At 53.2% G+C, this 15,950-nt stretch overlaps 1 protein-coding gene across 1 annotated transcript in view; it reads right to left on the bottom strand.

Moving 5' to 3' along the window:
- Nucleotides 1-15,214, bottom strand: part of LOC110469778 (uncharacterized) — a gene marked incomplete at its 5' end in the record, with an annotated part of 706,345 nt that extends 691,131 nt beyond the window's left edge. The window contains 1 exon segment of the mRNA XM_077790762.1: nucleotides 14,514-15,214. Within this exon segment, the coding sequence (XP_077646888.1) occupies nucleotides 14,514-15,214 (701 nt within the window).
- Nucleotides 15,215-15,950: the final 736 nt, after the last annotated feature.

The following is a 15,950-nucleotide window of genomic DNA, read 5'->3' on the forward strand; positions in this document are numbered from 1 at the left end:
CTTGGCACAGGGACGGGGTCCTGCGCCCTGGGCTGTGGGGCCATCTCCGCGTCTCTGCTGCTCTCCAGGCTTCTCAGGAAACGCTGCTCTGTGTGGCCGAGTTCCTCAGGAGGAGGGATCTTGGAGAGTTGGTGCAGAACCAGAAGCTGTGGCAGTTCACCGAGTGCCTGGTAAGGAGGGCCGGGAAGCCGCAGCCCCAGCCTGGAGCAGCCCCTGAGCACGGTGCTCGGTGTGCGGGCTGGCAGCTGTGCCCCTGCCCGCTGCTGCAGCCCGAGGCCGCCCGGGCTCTGCTCCAGGCTCCTGCGGCCCCAGCCGGGTGCCCATGGAGCCCCGGCCCGGGGGGCTGCGGGGCCAACCCTTCCCTCCTGCTGCTCTCTCCAGCTGGCAGAGGACAGCAGCAGCGTGGCCGAGCACCTGCGCCGGGCCCTGCCCTACCTGCAGAGCCCACAGGAGCCCCTGCGAGAGGCGGCCGTCAGGTTCATGGGTGAGCCACGAGCCGGGCCAGGAGGGCGTGTGGGCACAGGGCTGGCAGCGCCGCTGGCAGGGAGCTGTGCCCTGGGCCTGACAGGCTCTGTGTTCCCAGGGACGGCCGGGCGGCACCTGAGGGGGAGGAAGGAAGAGCTCCAGCTCCTCTCTGAGGGTGAGGGAGGGCAGCGGGCTGCCAGCGGGGGCTGCCGGGGGAGCTGCGAGCCCTGCCCCGGCTGCGGGGGGCTCTGCTCCCTGTGCGGACCAGGGCCGGCGTGGGCAGAGCACACAGAGCTTTCAGGGCACCTGGGGGATTCGTGGCCAGCAGCTTCGGGCTGATCCAGCTGGTCCCTGCTCCCTGCTGGCCATGGCCAGAGCCTGCTGGGATGGCCCTGGCACAGAGTCCCCTCGGGTCCCCTCAGATGTGGGAACTGACCATGGCTCTGTTCCTCTCTCTTTCAGCCCTTGAAGGCATGGAAAATGACACCAGCATCGCTGTCGCAAGCCTGGCAGTTCAAACACTGTACATTCTCCAGGAAGCAGAGAGAGCTCCATATTCCATCTTTGACAACCTGCGTGATCGGCTCTGCAGGGCATGGAGGAGACGGCCTCGTCTGTCGGGGCTCGGCTGGCTGCGCTGCTGGAGCTCTGCAGAGAGCTGATTCCACAGGCTCTGTCTGCTGGGGCCACCTGAGCCAGCAGGAATGTTTCGTTTCTTTACGATTGTTCTTTTATTTATTTTTGTTTTTCTTTAGCTTTAAATATAGGATGTGTTGCTATAGACAGACTCCCAGGATCTTTCTTTGGCTGCCCAGGCTCTGCAGGGCCGAGGGGAAGAGGGAGAAAAGGGTTCCTGGGCTCAGCAAGCTGCCCAGGCATGCAGGGTTGCAGGGAAAATGGCCAGAAGCCCCTTGGCCTTTGGTGGTTCTGCCGAAGCCTCTGTGCTGCCCACAGAGCAGACGGGCAGGGGCTGGAGCTGTGGGGATCTCTGTGAGAGCGGTGCCTGGAGATGGCCACAAGCCCTGTCCCAGGCAGGAAGCGCCATCCGTGTCCTCCTGCCCGTGTGTTCCTGGCTGGATTGCTGAGGGCTCCCAGGTGCCTCTTGCTGGGGCTCCTCTGGAGCTCCTGTGGGGCTGCGGCGCTGCTGCCCGGGCAGGTTGGCCGGGCTGGGGAGACCCTGAGGGGACGGGGCCACAAAGGGATGAGGGGCTGCAGGAGCCATGACAGGACAAGGCAGTGGGAAGGCACGGGGGGGACGGGTGAGGGAGTGGGTAACGTTGGCTCGGGGAGGAAAGTGGGTTGGAGCCAAAGAGACCACTCACCCCGATGTTCGTGTGGCAAACAGAGCACGTTTATTCTCAAGCCCTTCCTTCTAAAGGGCCTTTGAAAACCCAGTCTGGATGATTTCACTGCTCTGATCTCTGTGCCCCTTCAGATTCTGGCCTGGGCAATGCCTGCAGCCTTGGGAGAGATGTGATGGGCCCGGCCCCTGTCAGTCAAAGCAGGGCTGGTACATTCACCCCGTACAAGCCAGCCTGCACGGTGACACACGGCAACAGAGTGCGAGGCACAGCTCCGGGAGCTCCCCGTGAACCTCAGCTCTGGGACCACTGTCTGCCCCAAGCTTCAGGGGCTGCAGTGGGAGCCCGGCTGGGCTCTGCCCTGCGGCCATCCTGCAGGGACAGCTGCAAACAGGGAGCATTCCCTGCCACAAAGAGCCAAGGCAGGGCTGCAGGGCAGCTGCTCCAGCCCCGACTGCACTGCTGAGTGCTGTGCTCTGGGGCTGGGGCTCCCCGCACAGTGGACTGCACTGGTGTGCCAGAGGAAACACAGAAGCTGCAGCTTCAGCCTAGCTGAGGTGGGTGCGTGGGCTGGGAAGAGTGGGGAGGCTCCAGGGGATTCACAGAGCTCATCCTGCTGCAAGGACGAGGAAAAGGGAGCAGGAACTCAGCAGTGAGGAGAGCTGAGGGCTGGAGAGCAGCTCTGAATGACACTAAAATCCCACCAGACCTCTGAGACATTGCTGCTCCTCACCAGTGACAGGATGAGTCCCTAAGCCTGGGACTAGGCCTTCCTCATGGTGAGGGGCACCAAGGAACGCAACAGTGTGATGGAGACTGGAATAGGCTGGGAACTCACTGGGGGAAAAGCGGGAGCAGTTGGGAAGTAAAAGGCAGGGAGAAGAGAGAACAGTTCAGAGAAGGGCTGAGCTACAGCTTGAGCAAGCTGCAAAAAGTCATTTGGGGTCATCCTAGATTGATTTAATTTCAGAAGTTATTGAACAAGTTTATTTTTTGGGTGGTGCCATGTTTTCCCTTGGAGGTGTACACTCTGCAAACTTGAGCTGTGTTGCTGAAATGCTCAAGCCAGTCTGTGCTGCAGGGCACCCCATTTCTCCTTTGGCTGATTGCAGCCCGGTGCTGAGCTCCAGCAGGGCCCTGGCAGAGCCCAGAGCAGCCTCAGCACCTGCAGAGCCCGGCTGCAAGGAGAGAAACCAGAAAGCCCCGTCAGCTGAAGGCTCCTGTCCCCTTGTCCCAGCCACCCGCGGTGCCCAGGCCATGCTGGCCGTGCCAGAGCTGTGCCCAGAGCTGCCCATCACTGCTGCCTTTGGGAGCAGAGCAGGAGGGCAGGACATGTGCCCAGCCTGCAGCCAGCCACGGCACCTCCAGCCCTCAGCAGCTGCCCAGAGCAGGATGCTCCTGTGCTCGCTGCCATCTCCCCAGAGCTCTGATCCCACCATCCCCAGCAGACAGGACCCACCTCACGCCATCCCCCGCTGGAAGAAAAGCTGGTCCCAAACGATGCCCTCAGCCTTCTCCAAGGGCACGGCCCATCCACGCTGCAGCTGCTCCCAAGCACGTCCTGATCCAGACTGGGCCCCACCTAGAACGCTTCCTCTAGAAAAACAAACATCAAATTATGGAAAATAGGTTACAGACAAAAAGGGGAACAAGAAAAAAGGTCAAAGATCTTACCTCTGTCAGGGCCTTAAGGAAGGCCCAACCCCTGCATGCCAGGGAAAAACCCACCATGGGGAGGGAATCCCAGGCTTTCTCCCTTCCCCTGCACGGCCCCCATGGTGATCCCAAAGCAAACAAGGGCAGTGGAGCAGCCCAAGCCCTTCCTTGCCTGCAAAGCAAAGCAGCCCCTGCACAGGGTCTGGAGTCCCACCTCTGCTCCCACCATGGGGGTTTGTTTGTGTCGGGCTGGCTGCCCCAGCCCAGCCCCAGCCCGGGGCACGGTGGGTGCTGGGGGCTGTTGGCAGGGCCAGGAGCCCACTCCCATTTCATATCCACCCCAGCCCATGTCCCCAGCCCTGCCAAAAGCAGCCTGGCAGCCGACTGAAGGATCAGCTGCATCTGCCCCAGCAAAGGGGGAACCTTTGGTTCCCAGCCAGGCTGTGCAATGCCCAAATCTGGGAGCATCCCCCTGCGTGTGGACTCATCTGCAAACTCCCTGTGGAACCTGGCTTTGAAGGAGATGTCAGAATCAAAGTCCACCATCTTCAGCCTGCCGGTGGTCAGGTGGAGCAAGAGGTTGTCATCCTTGACATCGTCCTTGCTGTCCCCAGCAGCAGCAGGGCCCGACCCTGCTCAGCTCCCGAGATCAGACGAGACCGGGCGCTCTCAGGGCGGTGTGCCAGAGGCACCTGGCAGCCCCCCAGCAGCGACCTTCAACCCACCCCAGAACCCTCCTGGCACAAGCCCAGAAAACCACGGGGGCTCCGCACGGCCAACAGGGCCGCCCCTGCCCACAAGGGGATCTAGAGACAGACCTGAGCCCACAACACACACACACACAAGGGACAAAAAACTAACAAGGCCCATGTCTAGGTTTGATAAGACAGGAGTCTGTGAAGGAAGGCAAAAGCCTCCTGTGAAATGGAAAAGGTAGACCCCCTCCCTCCGAATTACCACAATTTAACAAAAGGCTCTCAGGCAAAGATATGGGAATGGAATAACAGTTCTTTACTAGGAGTAAAACTAAATTAAAATAATAATTTTTAAAAAATGTAATTAGTATGAATAAAACTAGTGATGGAGTCAGAAACCTGACACCCTGAGGAGTCAGGGTGTTGGTAGTAGTCCAGTTAAATGGTGGCTGCTCCTCCTGGAGTGGCAGATGAAATGCTGTTGAAGCAGTGATCTCTAGAAGGGTGGAGTTTTCTCTGAAGTGCTGGTAGTAGTTGGGCTTGGTCTTCCTCTGGGAATTCAGCACAGAAGAAGCTGCTCCTCTGGGAATCCAGCGAAGCAGCTGTCCAGTGTCCCAAAAATGATGATTTTATGCAGGTAGGAATGCTTGGCTCCTCCTCTGGATGGAGCATCTCACAATGGGATGATGTAACTTTACCGGTCATGCAGTGAGTCATTCAATGGTCCATGAACAGAAGATATCTCCCCAGAGGGAGACATTGTTCTTGGAAGAGATAAGAATACTGCCCAACCTCCAACAGATGGCAATAGAATACATGCTTACCTTACAAGCCAGGACACCCCACATCCCCATTGTCCCCATTGTCCACATTGTCCCCCCACTGTCCCAATGTCCCCAATGTCCCTGATGTCTCTGATGTCCCCGATGTCCCCCCATTGTCCCCATTATCCCTATTGTCCCCACATCCCCAATGTGACCCCAATGTCCCCATGTCCCCGATGTCCACCCATTATCCCAATGTCTCTGATGTCCCCGATGTCCTCCCAGATGTTCCCACATCCCTGATGTCCCCCATTGTTCCCGATGTCCCCATTATCCCCACGTCTCCTACATCCCTGATGTCCCCGATGTCCCCCCACATCCGCATTGTTCCCAATGTCTCTGGTGTCCCCAATGTCCCCCCACATCCCCGATGTCCCCACATCCCCAGTGTTCCCCCGGTGTCCCCGATGTCCCCACACCCCATGTCCACCCTGTTCTGCCCCGCAGTGTCCCTGATATCCCCCCACATCCCCGATGTCCCTAGGGTCCCTGATGTCCCCACACCCATGACGCCCTGTCCCACCCTGCAGTGTCCCTGTTGGTGTCCACGTGGATGCTGCAGACACGGGCGCTGCTGGGGGCGCCGGGGCGGCTGCACTGCGCCTTTGCGCCCCGGCCGGGCCCTTCACGCTGCAGTGGCTGCGGCACCGCCACGGCGCCACGCGGCGCCTGCTGGCCTTCGACTCGGCCGCCGCCCGCCACACCGAGGCCGCGCCGGGGGTGCTGCTGTTCCTGGGGGGCCACGGGAGCCCCCCCGGCACCGCGCAGGGGAGGGGAGGGGCTGCAGAGCCCTGCGGGGACAGCGGGGGGCGCCACCGAGCGGGGGGGGGGGGGGGGTCGGGTCCTCCCTGCCGCCAGGGGGCGCTGCTGGGAGTGGGCCGCCTCAGTCCTCCTGGCCACTAGGGGGCGCCAATGGTCAGCCTTGGTCCTCCTGGCCACCAGGGGGCGCTGCAGGCATGGAACTGCTTTGGTCCTCCCGGCCGCTAGGGGGCGCCACTGGCAGTGGATGGTTTTGGTCCTCCCGGCCACCAGGGGGCGCCACTGACACAGGACAGCCTTGGACCTCCTGGCCACTAGGGGGCGCTGTGGGCATTGAATGGTTTTTTGGAAGGTTTTGGGAGCATTTTTTGGGGCTTTTTGGGAGGTCCTGGAGGGGTTTGGTGGATGATTTTTGGGGGTTTTGGGGGCATTTTTTGCGGTTTTTTTTGGGGAGTTTTGGGGGTGATTTCTGGGGACTTTTTTTATGTGTTTCTGGAAGGGTTTAGGGGGCGATTTTTGTGGGGTTTTGGGAGTATTTTTGGGGGTTTTTTTGGGGGGGTTCTGGTGGGATTTTGGGCACGGAACGGCCACAGTCCTCCCAGCCGCCGGGGGGCGCCGCTGAGGCCGAGCGTTTCCTCGGTCCTCCCAGCCGCCGGGGGGCGCCAGGGAGGTGTCGCTGCAGCTGCCGCCGCTCTCGGGGTCGGACGACGGCGCCTTCGTCTGCTCCGTGAGCGCCCCAGGGCAGGTGCAGCAGGTGCTGCGGCTGCACGTGATTGGTCAGTGCCGGGAATGGGCGGGGCCGGGGCTCCCAGTATGTCTCAGTCCCTCCCAGTATGTCTCAGTCCCTCCCAGTTCCTTCCCAGTCCCTCCCAGTATCCCCAGCTCACTGTCCCGTCTCCCAGCCCCTCCCCGGGTGTCTCTGCTGCCGTCCCGGCTGTCCCCGGGGCTCCCGGCCGAGCTGCGCTGCGACGCTGTCGGCTTCTTCCCGCTGGATGTGGAGATCCGCTGGGAGCGCCGCGCCCGTGGCCACCCCAGGCCACGCTTGGAGGACACTGAGGGGGACACCGAGGGGGACACTTTGGTGACCACCCTGGGGCCCGGCTGGGACGCACCACACCGGGTCACTGTGGTGGTGGCGGGCGAGGGACACATGGGGACATCAGGGATGGGGTTTGGGGACACCTGGGGACATCAGGGACAGGGTTTGGACACAGCTGGGGACATCAGGAACAGGGTTTGGGGACACCTGGAGACATCAGGGACAGGGTTTTGGCACAGCTGGGGACATCAGGAACGGAGTTTGGGACACTTGAGAACATTAGGGACAGGGTTGGGGACACCTGGGATGGAGCTGGGGACACAGGAGCAAGGCTGGAGACACTGGGGACACCGGGACCAGGGTTTGGAGGGTCTTGGACACCAGGACTGGAGCTGGGGACACCTGGGATGGGGTTGGGGACATTGAGGATAGAGTTGGGGACACCAGGACAGAGTTGGGGACATCAGGAATGCAGTTGGGGACAGGTGGGGACATCGGGAATGGGGTTTGTAGGGTTTTGGGACACCAGGGAGGCCTGGGGACACTGGGGACAGGGTTGGGGACACTGGGGACAGGACTGGGATCTCCTAAGGGACATCAGGAGCAGAGCTGGGGACATCGGGGGGTGGCCGGTGCCACCAGGACGGGCTCAGTGCCACCCAGGGGTGTCGGTGCCACCCGGGCGTGTCGGTGACGCGTCCCCAATGTCCCCACAGGTGCCACCAGGCCCAGCGTGGAGGACATGGCGGGGATGGCCCTGGTGGACATTTGGGGAGGTCTGGGGAGGTTTGGGGACATCTGGGGAGGTTTGGAGACATTTGGGGAGTTTGGGGACATTTGGGGAGGTTTGGGGATATTTGGGGATATTTGGGGACATTTGGAGAGTTTGGGGACATTTGGGGAGGTTTGGGGACATTTGGGGAGTTTGGGGACATTGGGGAGACAGGTGGGGTTGGTGACACTTGGGGAGTTTGTTCCAGTTTGGATTTTAAGGTTCTTTTTTAAAGCATTGATTAAAAAACCCAAAGCATGAATTTAAAGTCGTTAAAGAACCAATTACCCAGCTCCAATTGTTCACTGAATTTTTTTTAAAAAGCAATTTTAAAAAAGTTCCATTTCCCATTTTATTGATTTTTCATCAAATCTTCGCTTTTGTCACAGGAGAGAGAGGGGCAAAAAAAGGAGAAAAAAATGGGGAAAAAAAGGAAAAAAAAGGAGATTTCCATTCCCATTGTTCCTTCATCTCCACACATCCAAATCAATAACAGAGAGTTAGCAATGATCAATAGTAGGGAGTTATCAATAATCAATAGTGAGTTATCAATAATCAATAGTGGATTGTCAATAATCAATAGCAGTGAGTTATAAAAAATCAATAGCAGATTATCAATAATCAATAGCAGTAAATTGTCAATAATCAATAGCAGATTATCAATAATCAATATCAGGGAGTTATCAATTATCAATAGCAGGGAGTTATCAATTATTAATAGCAGGGAGTTATCAATAATAGTAGATTATCAATAATCAATAGCAGTGAGCTATCAATAATCAATAGAAGATTATCAATAATCAATAGCAGGGTGTTATCAATAATCAATAGCAGGGAGTTATCAATAATCAATAGCAGCGCATCATTCAATCAGCATTTTTCACAATATTGCAAATAAATCAATCCAATATTAATTATTGATTGTTGATAATTGATAATTGATTATTAATTATTAACCATTACAAATAAATTTATCTGATATCAACTACTGATTATTAATTAATCAATATTGCAGAGAAATAAATTCAGTAGTAATTAATTCTTTATTATTACCAGCATTGCAAAGAAATAGACCCAATATCAACTATTGATTATTAATTAATCAACACTAAAAAGAAGTTGATCTATTATTAATTATTAAGGATTAATTAATCAATATTACAAAGAAATCTATCCAATATTAATTATTAATTATTTATTATTAAGAATCAATATTACACATAAATTAATCCTATGTTATTAGTTATTTATTATTAATCAATATTACAAGGAAATCAATCCTATATTATTAATTATTATTAATATTACAAAGTAACAAATCCAATAGTGTTAATCAATGTTAAAAATAAAATAATCCAATATAAATTATAAATTATTAATCAATATCACAAAGGAATCAATCTATGTTATTAGATATTATTAATTATTAATTATTAATCACTCGATATTACAGAAACTTTTATCCACTCTTCATTATTATTTATTATTAATCAATGCTACAGAGGAATCAATCCAATGTCAATTATTTATTATTAATTAATCAATATCACAAATTAATATTTCCAGTATTAGTTATTAATTATTGATTATTGAGCAATGTCACACAGGAATCGATCCAGCATTATTTATTGATTACTGATTATTGATCAGTGTCACACAGGAATCGATCCAGCATTAGTTATTGATTATTGATTATTGATCAGTATCACACAGGAATCGATCCAAAGCTCGTTCCTGTGTAACGTTTCCCGCTCGCCGCGAGCTCTGAAAGCGCCGATCGCGGGTCTATAAAATCACAAACTAATCACTAATTACACAAGTTAATTAATAATAAACTAATTATTACACAAGTTAGTTAGTAATAAATAACTAAACAAGATAATTAGTAATGAAATAATAATTATAATAGCGATAAAATCGGAGCAATAAAAACGTGGACAATGAGGGTCAGGACACCACAAGATGATAAAAAATGAAGAATTTTGGACACCCAGGAGTTCTTGGGCACTGTGAAAACACCGATCAGTTGTTCTTGAAATGTTAAAAGTTTATTAATAATAAAATAGTTATTAAAAATATAAAATAAAAAATTAAAATAATAAAAATAATAAAATTAAAATACAAAATAAAATCAGAGTTATCAAAATCTGGACAATGACATTTAGGCAACCACAAGGCGATAAAAAGAAAATAATTTTGGATGCCCGGATGTTTTTGGGCACCGTGAAAAATGCCAGTCTGGTTCTTTAAAATATTTTAAAAATTACTGATTCAAACAAGTTAATTAGTAATAGAATAGTTATAAAAATAGCAATAAATAGGAGTAATAAAAATTTGGACAATGAGGGTCAAAGCACCACGAGATGATAAAAAATGAAGAATTTTGGACATCCAGGAGTTTTTGGGCACTGTGGAAAATAACCATCAGTTGTTTTTTAAATTTTAAAAGTTTATTAGTAATAAAATAGTGAGTAAAAAAAAAAAAACAAACAAACCAAAAAATAATAAAATACTAAATAAAATCAGAGTAATAAAAATGTGGACAATGAGGATGAGAACACCACAAGATGATAAAAAATGAATTTTGGACATCCAGGAGTTCTTGGGCACTGTGAAAAGCACCACTCGCTGGTTTTTGAAATTTAAAAATTTACTAATTCAAAAAGTTAATTAGTAACAAAATAGTTATAAAAATAGCAATGAAATCGGAGCAATAAGAATCTGGACAATGAGGGTCAGGACGATGACAAGACAATAAAAAGTGAAGAATTTTGGACATCTGGATGTTTTTGGGCACTGTGTAAAACACCAGTCAGTTTGTTTTTTAAAATTGTAAAAGTTTATTAGTAATAAAACAGTTATTAAAAACCAGCAATTAAATCAGAGCAATAACAATGTGGACAATGAGGTCAGGACAGTGACAAGACAATAAAAAGCGAGGGATTACGGACGTCCGGATGGTTTGGGCACTGAGCTGCCAAAACCACGCCTTGAACAAGGAATAACCTAAAAGCAGCAGCCTGTTGCATATTCATCGATCTCATGCATGATGCATCAATCCTGTCCAGCCACAGAGCCCGGAGCAGTGGCAGCCTCTTCTCAATCCCGCGGCGCCCGCAGCGCTGAGCGGGGCACGGAGAGGGAATTTCCTTTAATCAGGGAGCGCTTGTGGCAGCACATTGCTCTGCCTCCCAGCATTTTCCACAGAGGAGCACAGAGGGAAACGAGAGAGAAAACAATTTCTGTTTCTGCTCCTTGTTTTAGCATGTGGAACGTGTTTGCAGAATTGTTTACCAATTTGTTACCCAAATTGTTGTGGGGTGGTTGCTGGGTTGGGTTCTGGTGAGGATCGTTTGAGCCTGGGGCCAATCCCACCCACCTGGGGCTGGAATCTCAGAGAGGGTCACGAGTTGTGAGGAGTTAATTTGGGAGTTAGAAAAAGCAGCTTTGTAGTTTTAGTATCTCCTTTAAACAATATATTAATAGAAAAAGCAGGTTTGTAGTTTTAGTGTTTCCTTTAAACAGTATATTAATCTATATTAGTATAGGTCTAATAAAGAAACCATTCATCCTTCTGAGCTGGAGTCAGGCATCGTCATTTCTTCCCCTGGCTCGCCTGCATTTACAATAAGCTGTAAATTCTTTTTCTCTGGAAGATTTCGGTGTCCTGCGGCTGCCGTCCCGGTGCAAGAACCTCATTCCTTTCTTCCCACGCACAGAGTTTCTATTTTAACCACCAAAGCTCCATTTTAACCACAAATCTACATTTACCCTACCATTAAAATGTTAATACAGCACTACTAATCAATGTAACATAATACAAACCCTATTCAATTTAATACTTGCAAAAGCCAACCATAAAATATGCATTTTTCACAGAGGACACCCCGAGGCTGCTGCAGGGACAGCGATGTCACTGCTGTGCCGTCATCGGGGACGGTGACATCCTCAGGGACATCGCTGCTGTCACTTCTCCCCCCTCCCCAAACCACACTGGATTTGAGACGAATTCGGGGAATTTTCTGGGGATTTTCATTGCAATTGTCCCAAATGCTGATGGGAATTCCTGGGGTGACGTCACTGGGGACACTTGGGGACATTCTGAGGACGCTCTGGGGACACTGATGGGGGTGGCGGTGGGCCAGGGGCTGAATGAGCCCCTCGGTGCCTTGCAGCAGAGCCGGGTTATAAATGACAATAGAATAATCAGCTTTTGAAATTATCTATTGCCTTCTGCACGTTGTTATTGAGCACGAGGATTTTGCTGTGGTACTTGATATTGATTACTGATAATTCCTTGCAGCTGCTCGCTGGTAAAATAAAATCGATCCGTTTATGTGTGCAGCATATAACAAATTTACTGCTAGAGTAATAAACAGATATTATATCATAGGCCTTAAGAGATTAAAAATAGATAAACATTAAATAGATCAATAATAAATGCTGGAATAGAGACTATGTAATGTTAAAATGCTTTTGTGTGACTGACTCAGGTGTAAAACAATTCAGTTGTTTCCCACATCTGTGGACCAGCCTCACCAGGTGATACCAGTGACACAAAGCTCAGAAGAATTTATGAATTTATCAGGGGGTCTGAAACAACAGCGTGGAACCATGAGAAGAAATCAAAAACATCGACTTAATCTACAGAATGTCCTGCAGACAAGTCAGAGGTGAGACCCAAACACGAGCTCCTGGGACACCCAAACCTCCCGGGAGTGTTTGAATAATGTCAAAACTCAGGAGTGTGTTCCTGGCCCTGCAGTGGAACCGGATCCGGAGAACGAAGGGTTAAGTTGAGGGCGAGTTCTTTGGCCAGCCCCAAAACCCTTTTTTATCCCTGATTAAACTTTGTTTAGTAATCTCTTAGTGAACTTTGTTTTTCACACCCCACTGGGATTTGGGGGGGCCGGGGGGGTCCCTGGACAGCCCCCGCTGCTGAGCACTGACCCCCCCTCACCGAGCACCGGGACCCCCCAAAAACCGCACCCGCACCCCTTCAGTGCCCCCGACCCCCCCGAGCACCGGGCCCGGACACCCCTTTGTGCCCCCCACCCATCACGGGGGTTCTGCCCCCTCCCCTTTGACCCCCAGAGCCGCGGGACCCCCGGGAACAGCGCCGGGAACGGGGGGGCCCAGGGATGTGAGAATTGGATTCATAAAGGATTCCCAAATCCTGGCAGAAAGCTCACACTGCCTTGGACTTGTCCATGCAAACTCTGAGATTTTATTGTGCCAGCAAGCAGCTGCAAGGAATTATCAATAATCAATATCAGTATGAGCACCTCAGCAAAATGCTGGGGGTCAAGAGGAACCTGCAAAAGGCAACAGAGAAATGCCAAACCCAATAGAAAAAACAGGAAAATGAAAAAGGCAACAGGGGAATGCAAAAGCCTTCTGAGTGCTCTCACAATGGCCCCAGGTGCGGCTGGTAACGTCATCCCAGAAACTCCCATCAGCATGTGGGACAATGCCCATGAAAATTCCCAGAAAATTCTCCGAATTGGTCTCAGATCCTGCACGAGGAGGGGACTGGTGACGCCAGCGCTGTCCACCAGGATGTCACTGTCCCTGATGGCATCAGAGCGGTGCCATCGCTGCAGCAGCCTGGGGAGATCCTCCACGGCTTTTTGGCACCGCTGGGCCAGGGCGCGCCTGCTGGGGCCACCGGGGCCGCCGGAGCCACCACAGGGACTCAAGAGGAGGTCGTGGATGTCCCCAAGTGTCCCCAGCAGGTGATCCTTGCCCAGGCAGGCACTGGCATCCCACAGCTGCTCAAACCCGGCCACTTTGGCCACCAAGGCCTCAGGGACATCGGGGGACGCCTTCTTTGTCCCCTCCAGGATGGCCTCGATGTCCCCGAGCTGGCGCTGCAGCTCCTCGGGGAACCACCTGCCTCCTTCACACTCTTCCACCAAGCGCTCCAGCGGCCCCAGGGCCACCTGTGCCCAATGTCCCCTTCTGGTGGCCACCATGGCTTGGCTGCTGGCCACCACGGCCTCTCCCACGGCCTCGTTGGTGGCCGCAGCCACCTGGGCCTTGTGCGTGGCCCTGCCGAGGCCCTCTTTTCCCTGCCCAGGGCCACCTTCAGCTGCTGGGCTGTGGCCACCAGGCTGCTCCCAGCTGTCCTCCTGCGGGTGGCCACGTTCTGCAGGTCCCCGGCCCGGATGGCAGCGATGGCCGCGTCCCAGCGGGTGTCATGGAGCTCGGTGGCATCCCAGGGCAGCAGGGCCCGGCTGTCCTCGAGCCTGACCACCAACTCCTGCCAGGCCCAGCCCGCAGCTCTCACATCGGCCCAGGTGGCCCCTGGGGTGGCCCCAAGCACGGCCAGGGCCTGGCCCAGGGAGGGGACACCACGGTGGCCCAGGGAGGTGACATCGCCCTGCTCCAGGGTCTCACGGAGACTCCAGGTGAAGTTCCTCAGGTTCCCGTGCAGGGACTCTGGGGACATGAGCTGCTGCTCGTCCCTCTGTAACCCGGTCACGGTGGCTGCCACCTCACCCAGGGTGGCCACCACATTCACCAGTGACTCCAGCTGGTAAGGGGACACCTGGGGAGGAGACAGGGGAGGTGTCAGGGACCTGCTGGCACTTGTGGTCTCCTGCAGTGGCCTCTGAGTCCTCCCAGGGTCCCCTTTGTCCCCTCCTGAGGGCTCTGATGTCCCCTCTGTCCCTTTGTCACCCCCTCATCCCCTCTGTCACACCCCTGCCACCCCCCACTGTCCCCTCTTCTTGCCCAGGGAGACTGAAACTGTGTCTGTGTCTCCCACAGTTTCTGCTCAGTCAGGCCTCAGATATCGGGCCCCTTTATCAGCTCCATTGCTTTACTCTCTGTTTTATTCCCCATACGGGGGCACCAGGGCTCTGCCCAACGGGGGTCACTGGGGATCATCCAGCCCGGATCCTCCCATGGGGAATGGAGCTGCAGCAGCGCATCAAGCTCTTCCCTCACTCAAAGCTCTTCCCTCATTCAGGGCACTCACAGGGCTTCCTTTAGTGGCACCTCCGTTGGTGCTGGGTCAAGTTTGAGCTCCTGGTGAAGCTCTTCCCACACTTCCCACACTCGTAGGGCCTCTCCCTGGTGTGGATGCGCCGGTGCACGGTGAGGTGGGAGTTGTGCTTGAAGCCCTTCCCGCAGTCAGGGCAGCGGAAGGGCCTCTCCTCTGTGTGAATCCGCTCATGGAGGAGGAGATTGGAGCTGGTCCGAAACCTCTTCCCACACTGGGGACACTCGTAGGGCCTCTCCCCAGTGTGGATGCGCTGGTGTCTTCTCAGGTCTGAGCTCCACCCAAAGCTCTTCCCACATTCCAAGCACTCGTAGGGCCGTTCTCCTGTGTGGATCACCTGGTGCACCATCAGGCCAGACCTGTCTTTGAAGCCCTTCCCACACTTCCCACACTCGTAGGGCCTCTCCCCGGTGTGGATGCGCCGGTGCACGGTGAGGCTGGAGTTGCGGTTGAAGCCCTCCCCGCAGTCGGGGCAGCGGTAGGGCCTCTCCTCTGTGTGAATCCGCTCATGTCTGAGGAGATTGGAGCTGGTCTGAAACCTCTTCCCACACTCCCCACACTCGTAGGGCCTCTCCCCAGTGTGGATCCTCTGGTGATTAATCAGGTCCAAGCTCCGGCTGAAACCCTTCCCACATTCCAAGCACTTGTGGGACTTCTCCCTGCCATGAGGCTTCTCCACCAGCTCCAAGCTCCGTCTGGATCTCTGCCTGCCTTCCTGGCTCAGGGGGGCTCTTTCCTCCCTGCAGCTCCCTGGGCTGGGTTTGCAGCTCCTCCTCCTGCAGCATCTTCGGGGCTTTTTCTCCTCCTCCATCCAGCCACAGCCAGGGAATGAAAAATCCTGCTTTGACCGAAAAACAAAAGGAGAGCTCCTTAGACTGGAGGTGCCTCCTTGCCCAAGTTCATCTCAGGAAATCATAGGGAATCTTGTGTCTGTAAGAACCTCTGAAACACCAAGATTCAGCCCAAAAATCCCACAAACTTCAAGACACAGGACAAAAACACCCCAAACATCACAAGTCAGCAAAAACCTCCTCCAAAAGATAAAGATTCAGCTGCCACATAAAACCAAAGCACCAACATTTAGCCCAAGAAAACTCAGAAACACCAAGATTTACCCCCTGAAAATCTTGGATCCCCCTCCACAGTCACCTGCTGCATGTGGGGAGAGCAGCGCTCCTGGGCCTGGAAGGAGGCTGCAGATACAGGGAGGGGTGGAACCTTCTGCTGCTCCCTCTTTCTGCTCCTTCTCCTCCTCCTCTTGTGTCTCTGCTCTTACTCACAATCCTCTTCCTCCTGCCATTCCTCCTTCTCCTGCACAATCCCACCCTCTCCTGCCACCTGCATCCTTTGACCATTTTGTTCCTCAAGCCTGCTTCTCCTTCCCTTCTCCTCCTGCCCCCAGGCCCAGCACCCACTGCCGGCTCCCTCTTCCC

Source organism: Lonchura striata, unplaced genomic scaffold, assembly GCF_046129695.1.
Source record: "Lonchura striata isolate bLonStr1 unplaced genomic scaffold, bLonStr1.mat Scaffold_85, whole genome shotgun sequence".
Taxonomy (NCBI): domain Eukaryota; kingdom Metazoa; phylum Chordata; class Aves; order Passeriformes; family Estrildidae; genus Lonchura; species Lonchura striata.